Source organism: Harmonia axyridis, chromosome 7 (genome assembly GCF_914767665.1).
Source record: "Harmonia axyridis chromosome 7, icHarAxyr1.1, whole genome shotgun sequence".
Lineage (NCBI taxonomy): Eukaryota > Metazoa > Arthropoda > Insecta > Coleoptera > Coccinellidae > Harmonia > Harmonia axyridis.
Window position 1 is genome coordinate 18,225,422 of NC_059507.1, and position 21,188 is coordinate 18,246,609.

General features: G+C 34.7%; 1 protein-coding gene across 5 annotated transcripts in view; it reads right to left on the reverse strand.

The window, feature by feature from the left end:
- LOC123684840 (probable phosphorylase b kinase regulatory subunit alpha) overlaps positions 1-21,188 on the reverse strand; it is a 137,916-nt gene that overhangs the window by 36,049 nt on the left and 80,679 nt on the right. For 3 of the 5 annotated variants that reach the window (XM_045624312.1, XM_045624310.1, XM_045624314.1), the window contains 4 exons: positions 15,568-15,677; positions 15,359-15,506; positions 9,324-9,488; positions 9,099-9,269 (listed from right to left, as the gene is read on the reverse strand). The exons of 1 other annotated variant lie outside the window; for it this stretch is intronic. In XM_045624312.1, coding sequence (XP_045480268.1) covers positions 9,099-9,269; positions 9,324-9,488; positions 15,359-15,506; positions 15,568-15,677 — 594 coding nt within the window. Of the gene's footprint in view, positions 1-9,098; positions 9,270-9,323; positions 9,489-9,591; positions 9,740-15,358; positions 15,507-15,567; positions 15,678-21,188 lie in introns of all 5 variants that reach the window. One more of the 5 variants, XM_045624311.1, reaches the window with a different exon arrangement.

Here is a 21,188-nt window from a genome sequence, read left to right on the forward strand (position 1 = left end):
ATAAAGTTTTCAGTGTAATTGTGAAGAATTTTGAAGTCTATGAACTATTTATACATACTTTTGAATTAACACAATTATGATGATATTTGTGGTGTATTATTCACGAGAATTAAAAATTAACATAATAAATTGAACTTAAATCCATGAATTCTATGCTGTATTAATTTATCAAGTCAAATCTTGAAAAATGAATAGGTAATTGATTAATAATCAATTCAAAGAATCAATGAAGTGAAGTCAAGTATTATTGAGCACTCGTTCATTCATGCGCCAATTGAACACTTGAAAAGCATAGTACTGTTTATGGTCTTCTAAAGTACAAAAGCTCATTCTGTTAAACCAAGGATCTACTAAACTAAATACTTGAATAAGGTACTATTACCATGATGAAACAGCTGTTTTCTGAAGGACTATTCAAAAAATTGATAACAGCGAAACTATAAGGACAGTGAAAAATAATGTATCCAGTAGAATCAACGCAACACATGTTAAGGTTTTTGAATTGAAGGCTATTCAATTTTTATAGATATCGATTTTTCAGAATTTATTTCTTAGATTTTGTTGCCTTCACGAGTGAAGGATAGTATCCTCGAGCTAAAAATAGTGTAACAACTATATACTATATCATGTGAATATATCTCACCTTCTTTCGATTTTTCAATAGAAACAACATGGTTTTATGAAGGGAACGGGTACGGAAACGGCGATATATGAGTATGAGAATTATCATTTAATGAAAGAAAAATCGAATGATTATTCGAAAGTGAATGAAAATGAATGAAGTAAGTGGTCGAAATGTCCACCATTTTGTAAAATGCACTTAACGGTTCTGGAACCCATACTTCTTATACATTTGCTATTTCGTCTTCTTGAATACCTTCCAATACATTCTCAATCTTCTCGCGAGAAATCACTATTGTTGGATTTGTCATTTGTTCCGTCGAAACAAATTACAGAATCGAACTTTATTTTGATATCATTACGATTTAAGTTTTGCAAGGCTTGGTATTCAAATTTAAAATCATTGTATTCGCGTCTCTTGACTATTTTATTAACAGCAGTTTTTGATAAATTGCATTCACTACAGATCCGTCCCAAAGAAAATTGGATAAGGGCCAAAATCACCTGAAAATCAACTTTGAATGACATTGTATGATCTATCGTTGAATTCAGCGTTAAAAGTTATTTCGAAAAGTTTCATAAAATATACAGGTCCGTATTGAAAAAAATGAGGGTGAGGGTGCCCCAGAGAGCACGAAACGTTGGATACGAAGTCTGATTACGTCAAATTGAGAACAATTTTGTGTCGAATAAAAAATTCCTGTCACATTTTTTGATAATATTTGAAATAAAGTGGGAAAAAAAGAAAAATCAAAATGACATAATTCACTTTTCTTATGATATCTCAATAACCGGCCCTGATAATCTCGATTTGTTTGAACTGCTTGATAATGCTTCTATGCATGCATTTTTTTCTCCATTTGACCGACCTTCTAACTCTTATGGTTTAAAAGTTACCAATACAATCCCATTGAAAAAGTGGCCACTCTGTATATAGCGATTTCGAGAATAAATATCTATCTATTACAAAACGTACCTAAATTGCAGAAATTGAGGAGAGTCATTTTCAATGGCTTGTCACAACAGTTTATTATACGAAATAAAAGTCGAAATAAAATGAAGAGAATGTTGAGTCGAAACGACTCCCACCTTAATTAATAAAAACGATTGAAAACAGAATATTCTTGTTCTTATTCAATGGATACTTAGAAACTCATTAAATGAAACAGAAAAAATTCTGACAGTACCTCGGTCATCCCGTATTATTTCACCTCTTTTGTCAGACATTCAACGACCATTCCAGAAAAAACTCATTCGACTCGGCTAGATCGAATATGTTATCATTGAAATATCAGGTGTTCTTTTTCGATATCCTTAGGTAATGAATTTTCAAATTAAATAAGAATAGAATTCCAAATGAAATTTTTCAAGACGCTCGAAATAGTCATGCTATATTTATATTCAAAATGTCAACTCAAATGGAAATATTGGGTGATTATCTTCCATGTTTCTTCAAAAGAATTATTTCATCAACTGGATATGAAAACTTTGTAATATTCCACTTTCAACATATGAGTCCCATACAAAATTTGCGCCATTCAAACAAAAACCTGATCTTTACTCTATATTTTCCGCTCTTTTCAAATTTCAATTCAATTGTTTTTATCTTATATACCGAATAATTTTTTTCACCTGACACGTAAATTGAATTTTTCGATACGCGACTGCAATTTTTCAATTTTTTTTTGTGAGCTGATGGAAAATGCTGTTAAATATCAGCGAAAAATTTGCCATTTTATAGATGACAGTTCAAAATGTGCCCTCATTTTTCTGATTCTTATTTTTTTTTTTTATTTATTTTTATTTTATTTGAGTTGAAAAGAGTAAAGACATTCCTTCAAGCTAGGTTGACATGGGAAGTGCATGGCGTTCGATGATTTCATTTTCTTTTTCACGGGAACGGAATGACGTATATTCGTATCTCTTGAACCTATTTGGCAAATTTATGTTGTTTCTTCGTCGGCACAAAGGGATGCCGACCAGCCCTAATGACCGCACGTGTCTTTCAGCGTCAATCTAGATATTTTTGACTATGATGCTGCCCTTTTTTTATGGGAATTAACTGTGTCGGTATTCCTGCCTGTTGTTTATTACCGAATTGCATCTCATTCCGAATTTCTAAACATATGATATTTGTTGATCAATCGCAAAACGTTTGTGGCTCTATTTTCATAGGACTTTTTTCATCCAAGGAATCTCCCTTTTTCGTTTTCCCTTGCCGTTAATATTTTCACTAAAATTTTTGTCTGAGAATTGTTTTATATAGTAAGGCTATATACAGGGTATCCCGGGAAGAATGCGACAAATGGATGCATAAATGAAGGTCATCATGAAGGACTCGTATCAAGATCGCCGTTTGCTATATACAGGGTGATGTTAACCTTATAAGTGAAATTTCATAGTTCAATAACTCTTTAACTAATAGACCGAATAATTTCAAATTTTGAAGTGTAGTCACTCTACTATCGCCTTCCTTCAATATTTCCGAAATCGCAAACAAATCACATCCGGACTTTTTTTATTTTCGGAAATATTGGATCACCCTGTATGTGACTTATATTTCATCTCGAATTCGTAACCACAAATAATTAATTCATAGAGAAAATTCAAAAATAATTTTCGGCACGCAGGTAGCTATAGCTTTCCACCTGGTGATGTTGGTTTGCCCAAAAACCCATTGGGTCATTCTGCTGAAATCACAAATGAAAGGCTGGCATCTGTTGTTGACTGCGTTTGTTTGTTGTTTCCTTCAAGTGTTGCTCATCCTGATACTTTTTCACCGAAAAGGCCGAAAGCCCGAAACACGTGTTTACGGTCAGCACTCCTCCTTGAGGGTATGTCCTTATTATTTTGCCTTGCTTTAAATTGAGAATATAATAGATGTGTGAATGGAGATTCAAGTTTTTTATGATCAGACATAGAAATAAGTGATAGTTTACTCAATGGGGGTGAATATCAATGAACTCATTAACTAAATAAAAAATATATATCAGAAAAATGTTCTTTTACCATTCATATGATGAAAAGCATAAAATTTTGCTACTGCGGCCACAATTTTTTTTAATTTTCAAAAATGCTGAAGAAGTCCGTCGTTATGTTATTACAGAATCATTAATTCTAGGCATGGACGAGAAATCTAGACAAAAATGAAATCGACTATTACACATGTAAAGAAATAATTTTAATCCGTGAAATGTTAAATCATTGAAAATAAATTTAACTATAACCAACTGTACATTGATATTGACTACCACACCCGATATCCCCGAATTATTAATTCAACTATAACTCGATGACTAAATTTGGGATCTCTCGAACGAACTAGGATGAAGGGGTTGAGTTGTTAGGAAATTGATTAATGCACTTTGATGTGTGAAAACTGATTTATTGCACAAAATGAATGATAACTTCATGTACGTAACATTAAAAAAAAAGTAAACATATTATGAAAAAAAAAATCGGAAGATCGAACATGAGCAAATATAATGAAAAAAATTTTAAATAGTTCCTTATTATTTGAAATCAAGTCGTCACACTCTCCCCTCTTTGGAGTTCTTTTATTCTTTATATGAGTGTTAAAAAATTCGAGAACAACTTTCTTTTCTGAAGTTGTCCAAGGAATGAGAACTCTTTTTTCTCCTTTTTTGAGTTTTTGGGGTTGCTCTTTGGATATATCAGGATGGCTTCAATTACATCTTCGATATTATTTTCCTCAGATAAATCTGTTCGTCTTTGTTATCATCTGGTTCCAATATATTTTCTTCTAAATTCAGGTCAATATCGTCTAGCGATTTGCCTTTGAATTTGCCAGCTTCTCCCTTTTCCATTAAACTTGTGATCGTATCTATCTAAAATTAAATTTATCTACATTAAATTTGTGATCGTATCTATCTACAATATTCAAACAATAAAAGATACTTACCGTTCTAATACTAAAACATGTGTGAACTCAACACGCTAAGAATCAATAGTGACACTATGTAGTTGTTAGTTGTGAGACGATACAAATGATGAAACCGCCAATTTTTTGTTACCATTAATTCTGACAACACTGTCGGAAGAACTATCCAAATTCTGCCCGGCACTAAGAGATACCAACCCTATAAGGTGAAAAGAAAAAAAATATATATATATATATATATTTTTTTCTTTTCACCTTATAGGGTTGGTATCTCTTAGTGCCGGGCAGAATTTGCCAAGGCATGGCAATGGCTCCAAAATCGGAGCCGAAACGTCGAACACGACAAAATATTAGACGCGGTCTAATCCGGAACACACAAAGTTCATATATATATATATATATATATATATATATATATATATATATATATATATATATATATATATATATATATATATATATATATATATATTTTTTTTTTTCTTTTTTTTTTTTTTTTTCACCTATGAGTGGTGTCTACATCCATGATGACCCGGGCTGTATCAGCCAAGAGCCAGCAGAGTTTTCACTGCGGAAAGAGTACCTGCCGAATAATGGCCACCGTTCCCAACACCACAGCCTTCTGCATCCATTGTAAAGTGTTGTCTGGAAGTTGGAGCTCGGCCATGTGTTTCGTGGTGTTAACGTGCACGAGTCCATTACTGCTGATGACTAGAGGAAATATTTTCACCTGTTTCTCAAGTTTCCACAATGTTTTGAGTTCTCTTGCTAATTCTGAGTATTTGACGATTTTGCTGTCATAAGCTTGTGCCAAGTTGTGATCAAGTGGCACCGAGAAGTCTACTATAACAGCCATCCTCTCCCGTCTCATCCATAGTACAAGATCTGGACGGTTGTGCTCCAGAGGCCTATCTGCCACAAAGGGGAAATCCAAGAAGATTTTAGCCTGTTCATTTTCTGCTAGCGCTGCCGGTGTGTATTGATAGTGTGGTGTGAAGTTTCCAAATATTTATTATATATATATATATATATATACAGGATTATCCTTTACACACACATATATATATATATATATATATATATATATATATATATATATATATATATATATATATATATATATATATATATATATATATCAACAATTTTAATTCCCAATATACAACAATAATTATAAGTTAGATAAGGGGTGTGGGAAAATTGATAAGTGTTATAATGTCACTCTTCTTTATTTCATTTAGTCGACGTTTCGATCCCGATGGGGACCTTCTTCAGGACTCTACAATAGCAATAGAAAACAGTCAAAATAAGGCAATCACAAATCATGTAAAAATAGTACATACCGAAATACAGAGTTGTAAAGATCTTATTTGAACACAAATCAATAGCTCTCAAGAAAGCAACTAACAAGAACATCAACAACTTCAGCGAAAAAAGATCTGATACTTCGTTAGTGAAGGAGTAGAAATCAATTATAATAAGTAAATAGGTAAACAGAATAATCAACAAAATGAGAGGTTGTCAAAAATGTTGTCAACCAGACTTGCCACAGAATACACGCACATGACAGATGAAACATAGAGTAGCATTAAATCACATTGGTCGCAGTAATTCACTCTCACCGAACTCAGAACAAATGCGATTTTTTTTTTATAATACCACTCCTTCGACACGGCCAACGAATGGAGAGAGGAGCGCATCCACCACTGTGGACACTGAGAACACGGGTAGAATTCTTTACTTGTCTATTCCCCTAATTAATGGTATGACAAACGCATTAATTAACCTCTTAAAGACCACAGAAATTATGTTGATTCAGAAATCTTATTTTAAAATTGACAGATTATACAGTCGAGTGAAAGATAGGATGACTGTTGATAACATGAGTGGTGTGGTATATTGTATTCCTTGTTCAATATGCAGTGAGGTGTACATTGGTCAGACGTCTCAGCTTCTGAAGAGAAGGATTGCTCAACACAAAAGCGACATCAAGAATTCAAGTAAGATTTGTGCCCTAGCAGACCATACCCGGGACAAAGATCATCCAATGAATTATGATTCCACCAAAATCCTAGAAATTGAAGTTAGTGGAAGAAAAAGATGTTTCTTAGAGATGTATCATATTAAACGCCAAACCTGTTCGATGAACTACAGAAGGGATGTAAATAATATCAGCTCCATCTATTCTTATTTGATTCATTATGACCAGTTCGGTGGGAGAGAATTGGGTGGATCACATACAGAAGGAATTTCAACAAGTTCAGCAGTCGTAGGGATAACGTGAAAATGAATTCTGTGTTCTAGGCCATTTCTGTGAGAGGGGATTGGTTTCGGTTCATGGAATCTTTCAAAAAAATCGCATTTGTTCTGAGTTCGGTGAGAGTGAATTACTGCGACCAATGTGATTTAATGCTACTCTATGTTTCATCTGTCATGTGCGTGTATTCTGTGGCAAGTCTGGTTGACAACATTTTTGACAACCTCTCATTTTGTTGATTATTCTGTTTACCTATTTACTTATTATAATTGATTTCTACTCCTTCACTAACGAAGTATCAGATCTTTTTTCGCTGAAGTTGTTGATGTTCTTGTTAGTTGCTTTCTTGAGAGCTATTGATTTGTGTTCAAATAAGATCTTTACAACTCTGTATTTCGGTATGTACTATTTTTACATGATTTGTGATTGCCTTATTTTGACTGTTTTCTATTGCTATTGTAGAGTCCTGAAGAAGGTCCCCATCGGGATCGAAACGTCGACTAAATGAAATAAAGAAGAGTGACATTATAACACTTATCAATTTTCCCACACCCCTTATCTAACTTATAATATATATACAGGGTGTGGCGTAATTAATGGATAATCCTGTACTGGCGAATAGGGGAGGTCATGGCCGACCAGAAAATGTAAAGTTATGTTTAGTAAAAATATCATAGTTTTCGAGATATCGGACAATTTCATTTTTTTTTTAAAGTGCACCTTTATTCACTAATTTCAATGCTGTGATCACAAATCTTGTTATTTCTTTGGGCATTGTTTTTTATTTTACTCTCAGATAGCTGTACTATGAGAAAGACTACCAAATACCTACCATCTTACTTAATTTAGAAAAAAAAGTAGGATAATCCTCATGTTTGCACGTTTTAGAAAAAAATGAAATTGTCCGATATCTCGAAAACTATGATATTTTTACAGAACAAAACTTTACATTTTCTGGTCGGCCATGACCTGCCCTATTCGCCAGTACAGGATTATCCATTAATTACGCCACACCCTGTAAATATATATATATATATATATATATATATATATATATATATATATATATATATATATATACAGTACAACCTTGGTCGCTGTGGTGACCCGGTTGTCTTGGATCCATCCCGCTTGTCGGTGAATTAAAAAAAAAATATATATATATATATATATATATATATATATATATATATAAGATATCTAGATTAAGAGCCTTTTAGAAATATAAATAAATATTTGTTTAAGGGTATTGAGACTCATGTATCATTTAGGTAAAAAGTGTACTCCTTTTTCTTCACCAAGCTTTCGCAATTTATTTATTGCATCTTCAGGGTTTCTAAAATTACAGATATAGTTCATATAAATAAAATTTGTCTACTATAATTTGTTTGTTATTACCGTTGAGGTTATGTATTAAAACTTATTAAGTTGTGAGCTCGACATTGCATATAACAGGTATAAAACTAATTTGATATAAAAATAAATTTACACGAATACATTTTAAAAGACAACAATGTGATCTCTTTTGATTTGGGTTATTTCGTCTTTTTAATTAGTTGTCAATATGTCTCGATGACAAGTCAGATTGATATGTTTTTAATCGTGATTTTCTTATCATTCATCTAATGGACCGTCGTAAAATTCATATTCTTTTTCTTTTTCTAACAAACAGCTGTATATATTGCTGAGTTTTTTTGTATCAGATTTCTTGTTGATAGTATTTTCATTTTTATTAATTTGGATCATCTCATGAATCATCTGTTAGGATTTTACTATAATTTTTAATTCTTTTCTGTTGATCTGGCAACGTATCATACTCCGGTGTCTGCGTACACCTTATCAAAATGATACATATGGACCGTTCATTTTTATCTATTCAATTTCAATGCCTTTGAGAACACCTCCACAATTTGTATAGGTACCTTTTTGGTTATAGGCAACATCCTACGCAGGTAGGAAAGCACGAATAAAAAAAAGAACTAACAATTCGGTATTCCATGACAAACTGAGGAGAGCGAGACAATTTGATCAGATCTTGATTGTTTCTCAACCCAATGAAAGTAGTTCTTGCGTCAAAACCGTACATTAATATCGTTCCAATGAATACTGCTTAGGTGGTATTTTAAATCCTACGAAACAGTATACATTTCGGCAACTGTCGCATATTGACCCTGGAAAAATGAACACTCGTCCCATCCAGTCGATAGGTGAGAAGAAATGGTAATTTCAAATGCACAGAGATAATCATTATAATGAAATATCATCGGTGAATACAAGATATCTCTCTACTGGCACATATTCCTCAAAAAACTTTCTCACCATCAATATTTATAGATCTAGTTTTCTTAACTGCTCCTCTAATTGACATCTTTCTCTTCAGATGTTTTGCTTTTGATTTTCCACCGGCTGGCGTTTCCAAAATTGACGATCTGGAGGACAACGATTTGAAAAGATGATCTTCCAAGTAATTTTGAACTTGGGGATTCAATTCTAAAAAATTTACAGAATTCAAATTTTTTTTCTTATTTCAACTGTAAAACTTACTATCCGGAAGGCCGTCTTCTTGGCACCCTAAAAAACTCAAGTTTGTTATGCAACTTGTATTGAGAAATTCTGATAAATTTCCCAGGGTCACTCTTGTGCCACTTATATAGCCTGATTTCAATTTTTTCATGGTTGTTATCATAGCAAGAGGTATTTTTCCGTCATCTGAAATGGAATGATATGAAACATTACGATACTGAGGTAAAAATATTGAATTAATCAATACAGAAGTCATGCTTCCGCCAAATGAAAATGTTCGATATTTTACCTAAATGGTTTTGTGTAGCGACCAATATGATGGTAGGTCTGCCAAGCATGTGTTTCCAATTCATACTCAAGAAGGCAAAATGGGTCATAATTTTGTCAACCAACAGGGCAGAATCATAACTAGTATAATATTCATCCATGTCAAAATTCTTAAGGGCCAAGGGACAAGCATGCACATCACACCAAAACATAACAGAAAGCAAACTGGTTAGCAAAAAAAATGAACAAAATTAGAATAGAAAATTTTATTTTTAGTATCAGTTTTTAGTTATCAGTTTGAAGGCAAAAATAATGTTGAACAATAAACATACTATAAAATCTGAATGACCTAATTGAGAATAATTATAAAAATTTCATCATCTGTTGGTTTCTTTTTGAAGAGTGAATCATGTCAATTTTATTAAATCTTCCATATTTGATATTTCGATATGGAATTTCTAACCTACAACTCCATTACAAGATTGTCGAGATGTCGTACGGAATGGACGTGTGCCGATACTGCGCCAACATCATTATTGATAATACGAAAACCGTTAAGAGTGTAATATTTTCGAATTGAAAATTGATTTACGAATTGAAATTCAACACAAATATATCAATCACAAATGCTTCAATTAAAACACAGTATGTATTTCAAATTTAAAGTTTTTACTCTAAATTTAAAGTAGTTTCGCAACAGCATTTGAGAAACTACTAACTCAATGGTGTGACATGACTGTGGATGTATCAGAAACCAATACAACTGATGTTATACTTGAAAAGGAAATTGCTTTTTAGAATCGTTGTGAATACTGACAGAAAATTAAAATGAATTCGTGGACGACATTATTCCTTTACTCGACAGACTATTCGTTGTACTGAAGACAAACCCCCTCAAAATGTGAGGATATCACCATAGTAAAATAAAAACAGGCGAGCTGGTTTGCAGCATAACTGTCGACCAACCTTCGCGAAGTCGCAGTCGATAATTTGAAACTGAAACCTGGCTACTCCCGTAATTCCCGTATTATACTTCTCATTCTGTCCTGGCCATACACATAGAATAATATGAACTGGGCGTTAGAGAGAGACCATTGCTATCGTTGTATTGTGACAAGGATAGTATAGATAATGGCAAAACATGGGTTGGTGAATTGATTATGTGTGTTTTCTTGAGGAGATTACAGATTCCTTAACGATTTACTAAGTATTTGTTTTAATTCTTCTGATTATTTCAGCACTAATAAAGACTTTCAAGTATATCTGCTTCGTGTGCAGCTTATAATTGTGTTGTTAGATCCTTAAAAGGGTTGGACGGGACATTATAATAGGTAAGAAAACAAGAAGTGATGTATCGTTTATCTTATTAAATATTTTCACTGGTTTTCGAGAAATTAAATGAAATGGGTGATGGCAATGAGGTGTAAAGACTACAATTCTAATGCCACAGCCGTAATGTATAGTAATCAATTCAAAACAGGGGGCTATTATGTCAATCTCTATGGAACCAAAGATTTGAAGGAAGGAACCATACAATTATGATATTAAGAACATGTGTTAATACAATGATAATGAATAATATAGAGCAAATTCCTACGCTTTATAGATTCGGAGTTATGAATTTATGACCATGTTGTTCAAGTTTCAAAGCTATGATTCGAATCTCTCCGTCAGATTTTCATCATAATTCGTTTGTATTGATATCTATTATATATTTTTTCCATATGTGCTTGTAACGGGTGTTTTTTCGAGGTATATAACTTTAAGTTGGCATTACTGTTCAAGATGGCGACCGATTTAACAGCTGTCAAGTGATTTATTCTCAGTTTGGTTTGGCAATTCATCATGAATAGACTCACGCCTGAACAACGCTTGCAAATAGTGCAATTTTATTTCGAAAATAATGGTTCTGTGCGGAATACGTATCGCGCACTACGTCCATTTTATTTTGTTTAGCGATGAAGCGCACTTCTGGTTGAATGGCTACGTCAACAAACAAAACTGCCACATTTGGAGTGAAGCTAATCCTCAAGTGTATGTCAAAACACCGTTACATCCAGAAAAACTGACTGTTTGGTGCGCCTTATGGGCTGGTGGAATCATTGGTCCGTACTTCTTCAAAAACGATGATGGCCAGAACGTTACAGTCAATGGTGATCGGTATAGAGCCATGATTACAAATTTTTTCATTGCTGAATTGAACAACCATGATGTCCAGGAGCTGTGGTTCCAACAAGACGGCGCAACATGTCACACAGCTCGTGCCACTATCGAATTGAAAGACACGTTTGGTGACCGCCTAATTTCATGTTTTGGACCTGTGAATTGGCCTCCAAGATCTTGTGATTCAACACCGCTAGACTACTTTCTGTGGAGCTATGTTAAGTCATTGGTCTATGCGGATAAGCCACAAACCCTTAACCATTTGGAAGACAACATTCGCCGTGTTATTGCCGATATACGACCACAAATGTTGGAAAAAGTCATCGAAAATTGGACGTCCAGATTGGACTACATCCGAGCCAGCTGTGGCGGTCATATGCCAGAAATCATATTTAAAATGTAATGCCACAAGATTATCTTGCAATTTAAAGTTCTATAGCTCTAAAAAACACCCTTTATATGTGATGATGAAAAAAGGTAAAATAATAAACCCTTGTATAAAATTTGCACTAATTTTTTACACCGCCAGAGTAAAGGAAGATGTAAACTTTTGGAACGTAAGACTGAAATGTCCTCTTTTGATAGGAAAAGTATAGCACTTTCATCCCCAATAACACTCACTATTTCCTCAGTCTATTTGTTGAAAATATTAAGGCTATTTTTTCTTGAGACAACAGATATAAAATTTAAAACACGTTCACTGCGGCACGTATCCCCGGGGGCATGTGTTGAGTCTTAAAGTTAGTGCGGCACCAAAAACATTAGTTTGATTCGGCACATGCCTCCCGGGGCATGTGTCAAACTTGTCGATTCTTGTTCATACTGAGAAGTTCGCCGGGTAATTTCTTTTTGTTCGGATTGTCCAGGGCAACCTGAATACTGTTTAAGTTGATTCAATACTGCATATAATTCTGTCCTCTAAAAAAAATATGACAATAATATGTCTTTGAATAATACAAAAACTACCTATAAACCATTTTGAATGGAATATTTTCTTCGAGATAGCACTCAATTAAATTCGCCTTTTTCTAAAAAAAAATTATATCATGAAAGTCTGTATCATACAGTTGCTACATGTGATTTATTCAGCTAATTCAATACTAGTCTCATCATAATATCACAATATTATTCTTAAAAAGAAATTAAAAATGCGTTATTCGCATAGCTATATATTAGGCTATTTCAATACTATTCTCATCCGAATATCTCAATATTTCATTTTAAAACAATTTAAAAGGCTTTATTGCCGTAGCCATTTAGCTATTTCAATACTATTCTCATCTGAATAACTCAAGAAAATTTAAACACGCGTTATTTCCATAGCCAATTCGTATGTTTTGCCATTAATTATTCCATCCTTCACAACACCTCTCTCTTCTTGATAGTCCGCAAAGCCTAGCGAGTAGAAGCCACGTCAGGACGAGTCCATGTTATTTTAGGTCTATAGTCCTGACTGGCAAATACAACACGATCAAGTAGAAGTGCTTGTAGTCGGGACTAGCTTCAAAATAAGCCCAGTAAATATTTAGTTTACCTTTGTATAGAATTGTAGGGAATCTATCAATTCCCTCGAAAATATTCGAAATAAGTCCGAAAGTTGAATTTCGAACAGAAATCCTATTAACGGAAGAATTCGGTGTAAAAACTTGGAATTATCAAAACCACACTCCTAAGGGATCTGAAAAAAGACCTTGCTCACGATCGAATGGAAAACAGCCTGAATGCCCATAAAAATCGGTATTTCAGGGCGAATAATTCAATTGAGTTCAGAGTGACCAGCGACCCTTAAAAAACGATTAGACAAAAATCTTCTTCATACTATTTTCGTGGGTTGAAAATAAATTGAATAAGTGTTTATCCTTTTCTTTTATTCCTCTTATTTGTTCTTGGCCGTGAACTACTCGTTAGTCACAGTATAAGGACCACAACCCACAAATTGGTGACCCCGACGTGATTTGAAGAGGAAGCGAATCCCGAAGGAAAATGTCACAAGAAGCTCAGGTATCAAGAGTCCCGAGTTATGGTTTGCCATGGCCGAAGGAAGTTTCCACAGCGCGGGGGTGACAAAGAACCGTACTAAGTTTGGTTATATAGTGAATGCCCTACCAGCCAAATATGCAACGGAGGTGAAGGACATCATTATGAATCTACCTACCGAGGAGGCCTACTACAAATTGAGAACGGATCTGATTCGACGTCCGAGTGCCACACTAGAGGAGAAGACCCGACGCCTCCTGGAGCAAGAAGAAATGGGAGACCGTAAACCCTCACAGTTTTTTCGCCATTCACAGGGCCTTGCTGATCCAGCCGTTCCAGAGAGCCTGATGAAAACTCTATGGATCAACCGTCTACCCAGGAGTGTCCAGGTGACGTTGGCCATTATGAAATACAGCAGCCTCCAAGACTTAGCCGTCCACGCAGACCACATCATGGAAGCATTCTAACCTCCAGTACAACTGGTAAACGAGACGACCAGCATGGAGGCTATCATCAGTGCTAAGTTAGCACAGCTCACACTAGGTCTCCACCAGGAGATAGCAGCCCTGAAAGCCGAACTAACAGCCCAAGCAGATCGATCCCGGAGAGACAATACAGAGACCGATGCCAGCATCGTCCAAGAGTCCAAGTCGAGGCCGACAGGCAATCGACGCCAAGTGCTGGTGTCATTGGAGATTTTGAGTCAGGTTCGCTAGGTGCAGACAGCCCTTCAACTACACCTCGGGAAACAAGGGGGGCCTTCACTAGGGGTGGCCAGTGATCCCAGCCCATCGAAGCGCCTCCTGTTCATCATCGATAGGGACTGCAAGTTGCAGTTTCTGGTCGACAGTGGAGCAGATCTGTGCGTCTTTCCACGAAGTTCAATCAACGGTAGAAGAGAGAAGTCGGACTTCGTTCTATCAGCAGCCAATGGGACACCCATCGCAACGTATGGTACAACCACCCTCACGCTTAACTTAGGACTACGCCGAGATTTCACATGGAGGTTTGTCATAGCAAATTATTAGAAAACAAGATTTTTATTTCTTCTTTATCGCTACCAGCCTAGGTAGCGCAGGACCCTGTCTTCGACTGAAAGTTACCCTAGGAGGTTTGCTATTTCTTCCTTTCGAAAGAATACCTGGCGCTCGAAGATTACTCGAGGAAACGACGTCAGCCTGTTAATTATTTTTGAGACTTCAAATTTTTTAATTATGGTAGATGATTTCTTATTTTTTTGGATTTACACATCGAATTATTGACCAAAATTTGATGTAGTTTTCCAACATTGAGGGTTCTATATTTAATGTATATATTGCTCAGTAAGAACAGAATTGGTTTAAAAATAAACAAGCAGAAATTTGTAAACAATACTCCTATCGCATATACTCAGAATCGATGAGTAGAAATATCACATCAACAGTAATTGTAATTTATCCATTCATAAGTGAATGAAATCAAAAAAATATCCCCCTTAATAACTTATCAAGTTAGTACTTCAATTAGTATCATTGCATAAATTAACAATAAGACACAATGAATAATGACATCATAATTTGTGAAATATGGAACTGAAAGATTTGCAATTCTGCTTTAAACAATTCCATATTGCATCATTTTGAATATGCAAAAAATAATACTCAAAATACCTAATTGGATTCTTCTACAGACAATAGTAACAAGAGGTCTTCCAAGCATATTCTGCCAACTTGACTTCAAAAAGTTAATTTCACTCTTGCACATATCTATCATGAGTTCATAGTCAGATGCAATGTAATATTTGGACATATCTGTGAACTATATTTTCAGAGAAAGTATAGGAGTTATTGAATTTATCCATTCAAAAGTTTTAACTCACCTGTGGAGTGAAAGCGAATATTTTATCCCCTAGAGCATACAACTTACTAGTGCTCAAAATACCCACATCTCGGGATTTTCTACCAGTTAAACCCAATTTCTTATTCCTCCCTGAAATAAAACTTTCAATGAAAAAAAAAATAACAAGAATAATGGCAATTAAACAGCCTCAAGTACAATTTTCATTTTTCTTGAAATGCTTATTTTAATAACATGCATTTATATATGTATTATTTCCAATAATAACCTTTGGAATCGTTGAAAGAATATTTTTTTCAATCATTGTTTTTGAGTCATGGACTCTTTTCTTGTAATTATATCAGTTCTTGGAATATGGATGCAAATATCATCATTAAAAACCTGACACATCCAAATAAAGGAAACCTTAGTAACTATTAAAAAGCAGGTAAATAACATTGAACCGAATATATATATATATATATATATATATATATATATATATATATATATATATATATATATATATATATACTAGCGGACCCGACAGACGTTGTCCTGTACACACGTCTTTAATTTCATACTTTTTTTAATGAGCTGAAACAATCTGGACCGCTTTGATGAAAATTATTATTGAAAAGTTATTACTTTGTTAAATAAATAACAGCATCGTAAATGAAAACTTTAACTCATTTTAATGAAAGGTGAAAAAGCTTGCACTCAAAACATTTTATAACATATATATTTATTTTTTTTTAATTTACAAAAACTTAATTTATCGTGATGCCATTGGATGTACAATATTTTTAGTTAGTCCATGAGGAGTATAAACAAACAAACTCGATGGTTTTCCAACTCTGGAACACGCAACGTACAATTGGCCGTGAGAAAAACACGGATTTTCTATGTCTAAGCCACAAAATGTCATCGTTTGACATTCCAAAATCAACAACTCCTTATAAATAAGAAATTAATTGAAAAAACATTTTCCAGTAGACCAAACTGTAAATCTAAACCATTCTCGAATCTCCACGAACACACACAAAAAATTTCATCAAAATTGGTCCAGTCGTTTAGGAGGAGTTCAGTCACATACACACGCACACAAGAAATATATATATTAAGATATATATATATATATATATATATATATATATATATATATATATATATAGAATATATATAGAATGATTTCTAAGGGAATCGACCATTACTGCATCTAAGTTATATATATATATATATATATATATATATATATATATATATATATATATATATATATATATATATATATATATATATATATATATATATATATATATATATATATATATATATATATATATATATATATATATATATATATATATATATATATATATATATATATATATATATATATATATATATATATATATATATATATATATATATATATATATATATATATATATATATCAACAATTTTAATTCCCAATATACAACAATAGTTATAAGTATGATAAGGGGTGTGGGAAAATTGATAAGTGTTATAATTTCACTCTTCTTTATTTCATTTAGTCGACGTTTCGATCCCGATGGGGACCTTCTTCAGGACTCTACAATAGCAATAGAAAACAGTCAAAAACATGGCAATCACAAAACATGTAAAAATAGTACATACCGAAATACAGAGTTGTAAAGATCTTATTTGAACACAAATCAATAGCTCTCAAGAAAGCAATGAACAAGAACATCAACAAATTTAGCGAAAAAAGATCTGATATTTCGTTAGCACAAGAGTAGAAATCAATTATCATATGTAAATAAGGTAAACAGAAAAATCAACAAAATGAGAGGTTGTCAAAAATGTTGTCAACCAGACTTGCCACAGAATACACGCACATGACAATTGAAACATAGAATAGCATTAAATCACACTTGGTCGCAGTAATTCACTCTCACCGAACTCAGAACAAATGCGATTATTGAAAGACTCCATGAACCGAATCCAATCCCCTCTCACAGAAATAGTCCGGAACACAGATTTCATTATTACGTTATCCCGACTGTAGAACTTGTGAAAATATTCATTCCATTTGATCCGTCCAATTCTCTGCCACCAAACTGGTCATAATGAATCAAATAAGTATAGATGGAGCTAATATTGTTTACATCCCTTCTGTAATTCATAGAACAAGTGTGTCGTTTAATATGGTACATCTCTAAGAAACATCTTTTCTTTCCACTAACTGCACATTCAAGAATTTTGGTGGAATCATAATCCATTGGGTGATCTTTGTCCCGGGTATGGTCTGCTAGGGCACAAATCTTATTTGGATTCTTGATGTCGCTCTTGTGTTGAGCAATCCTTCTCTTCAAAAGCTGAGATGTCTGACCAATATACACCTCACTACATATTGAACATGGAATACAATACACCACACCACTCATATTATCAACAGTCATCCTATCTTTCACTCGACTGTATAGTCTGTCAATTTTAAAATAAGATTTCGGAATCAATTTAATTTGTGTGGTCTTTAGGAGGTTAATTAATGCATTAGTCATACCATTTATTAGGGGAATAGAAGAGTAAAGAATTCTATCTACGTTCTCAGTGTCCACAGTGGTGGATGCGCCCCTCTCTCCATTCGTTGGCTGTCTCGAAGGAGTGGTATTGTATATCAATCTGGACAACAACCTCTTTGGGTATCCATTCTCTAGCATCAATTGTAACAATAACCTCAGATTCTGCTGCCTTAGAATTGGATGGGCAACTTTTTCGATGCGATTCTTCAATCCTAAAATCATGTTTACCTTTTGTCCATGTGGATGATTGGAAAAATAGTGTAAGTATCTCCCTGAACTTGTTGGCTTTCGGTACCAATCCAGAATCAGCCTATTTTCCGGTGTTCGAATCACCCTTGTATCCAGGAATGGGACACCACTCGCTGTTTCTTCCTCCAACGTAAACTGTATACTTTCATGTTCACTGTTGAACCTGTTTAGAACGAAAGCAACCTGGTCTTTAGGTACAGCACATATTAGATCATCAACATATTTCTTGATGAAAGGAATGTGAAAAGGAATGCTAACAAGAATGCAGTCCAGAAGGAAATCCATTACTACTTCAGCAATGGACGGACTGAAGTTGGAACCCATAGGGGAACCGAGCACCTGTTTGAAGAACCTACCATTAAAAAGAAAATAGTTAGAAGAAAACAGGAACTTAATGGCATATATGAATTCTTCTTTTGGTAGACTAGTGTGGTTTTTGATAGTATCCCACTTGTTCTCAACAGCTGAGACTGCCAACTCTACAGGAATGTTGGTGAAAAGAGATACAACGTCCAGGCTGATCAGGACATAATCAACAGGTAACTGGAAACCATTCACACATTGGGCAAAAGCAAAGGAATCTTCAATAAAATATCTACTTCTGGTGGAAGAAAGATATTTAGACAGGATGTCTGAAACAAAAACTGACAGTTTGGAAGTGGGGGTGTTGACAGATGATATTATTGGTCTCAAGGCAAGAATGGGTTTGTGGATTTTTGGTAAACCGTAGAATCTAGCGGGAACTGAATTATAAATGTACAGTAATTTACCTTGTACTTGTGTTATGTGGCTCTCACTGACCCATCGCTTAATCAATGCATTACATTTACCTTGTATTGTAATGGATGGATCTCTGTTAGGAAGAAGTTGGTAATATTGTTCATTGAGCAAAATTGTGTTGGAGAGCTCTATGTACTGATCCTTATCCATCAATACCGTAACATTGCCTTTATCAGCCCGTAACACAAGCAATTCTTGATGTTGACTTAGGTACCTCTTACAGTGGTAAAATTCTCTCTGGAAAACATTATTAGTCCTTTTTCCAGGTTTGATGTAGTTGGTTATAATATTAGCAGCTTGGGAACGTTTGATGTTCTTCCCCTCATCTGACAGTCTATCATTAAGGTCTATAATGCTCTCTACATCTGCCAACAGTCCCGACATGGAAACCTCCTTCAAAGGAATATCAATGCCGAATCTGGGGCCCAGTGCTAGGAATTTCAATATTCTATCTGGTATAATCACAGAACTAACGTAATAATGAAATCTGTGTTCCGGACTATTTCTGTGAGAGGGGATTGGATTCGGTTCATGGAGTCTTTCAATAATCGCATTTGTTCTGAGTTCGGTGAGAGTGAATTACTGCGACCAAGTGTGATTTAATGCTATTCTATGTTTCAATTGTCATGTGCGTGTATTCTGTGGCAAGTCTGGTTGACAACATTTTTGACAACCTCTCATTTTGTTGATTTTTCTGTTTACCTTATTTACATATGATAATTGATTTCTACTCTTGTGCTAACGAAATATCAGATCTTTTTTCGCTAAATTTGTTGATGTTCTTGTTCATTGCTTTCTTGAGAGCTATTGATTTGTGTTCAAATAAGATCTTTACAACTCTGTATTTCGGTATGTACTATTTTTACATGTTTTGTGATTGCCATGTTTTTGACTGTTTTCTATTGCTATTGTAGAGTCCTGAAGAAGGTCCCCATCGGGATCGAAACGTCGACTAAATGAAATAAAGAAGAGTGAAATTATAACACTTATCAATTTTCCCACACCCCTTATCATACTTATAACTATATATATATATATATATATATATATATATATATATATATATATATATATATATATATATATATATATATATATATAAATAAAAGGGGAAAAGATATCAAAATACGAGCCGCTGGCACGGCAAATGAAGAGCATGTGGCACTTAGATAAAGTCGAGATAAAACCCTTGGTCATCAGCAGCAATGGGCTGGTCCACCGAAAAACGACAGAGCACCTCCGAGAAATGAATCTGCCCTCGAACACAATTCTATGGATGCAGAAGGCGGTTATACTGGGGACGGTCGGCATCATACGCCAGGCAATCTTCCCTCACTGACAAAATGATTACTCTTGGTCAGCCGGCCCGAATAATCATACATATCCCACGTTAGTGTGAAAGGAAAAAAAAATATATATATATATATATATATATATATATATATATATATTTTTGAACTTTGTGTGTTCTGGATTGGACCGCGTCTAATATTTTGTCGTGTTCGACGTTTCGGCTCCGATTTTGGAGCCATTCTCAAGAACCGGTGACTTTACGCCGGGGTCTCAATCTGCCTACTCCCCAGGTATCATCAACAAGAGTATTCTCGTAGGTGTGGTTATCTTCCGTCCTTCGAGGCTACTGAACGTTCACCACGAGAGGTCCTGTATTTACAGTAGAAGGAGGTGACCCACGTGATGGAGGCCGCGCAGGAGCCGGCTGCGCAGTTGCTAGGCAGCCTCCAGTCATTGATCGAGTCGTCATCGATCGAGCTGTCATTGATCGAGCCGTTTTCGATCGGTTTGTTGTCGATCGAGTTGTCATCGATTGTGCAGGAACCGATGGTGATGTCACGTGACTTCGAGTCATCGATCGGGTTGTTATCGAACGGGTGGCAACTGGGAGCCTGGTACGGGTGGTATGAAGCTGAACTGTCGATCGGGTTGTTGTCGGGGGCTGGGTTATCGATCGATGTGTTGCCATGAGACGGGAAATCAAAGGTTTCCAAGTGTTGGGTAATCTTTGACCATCATCCCGTTTGTTGAGGCAATTGTGTCGTTTTTCGA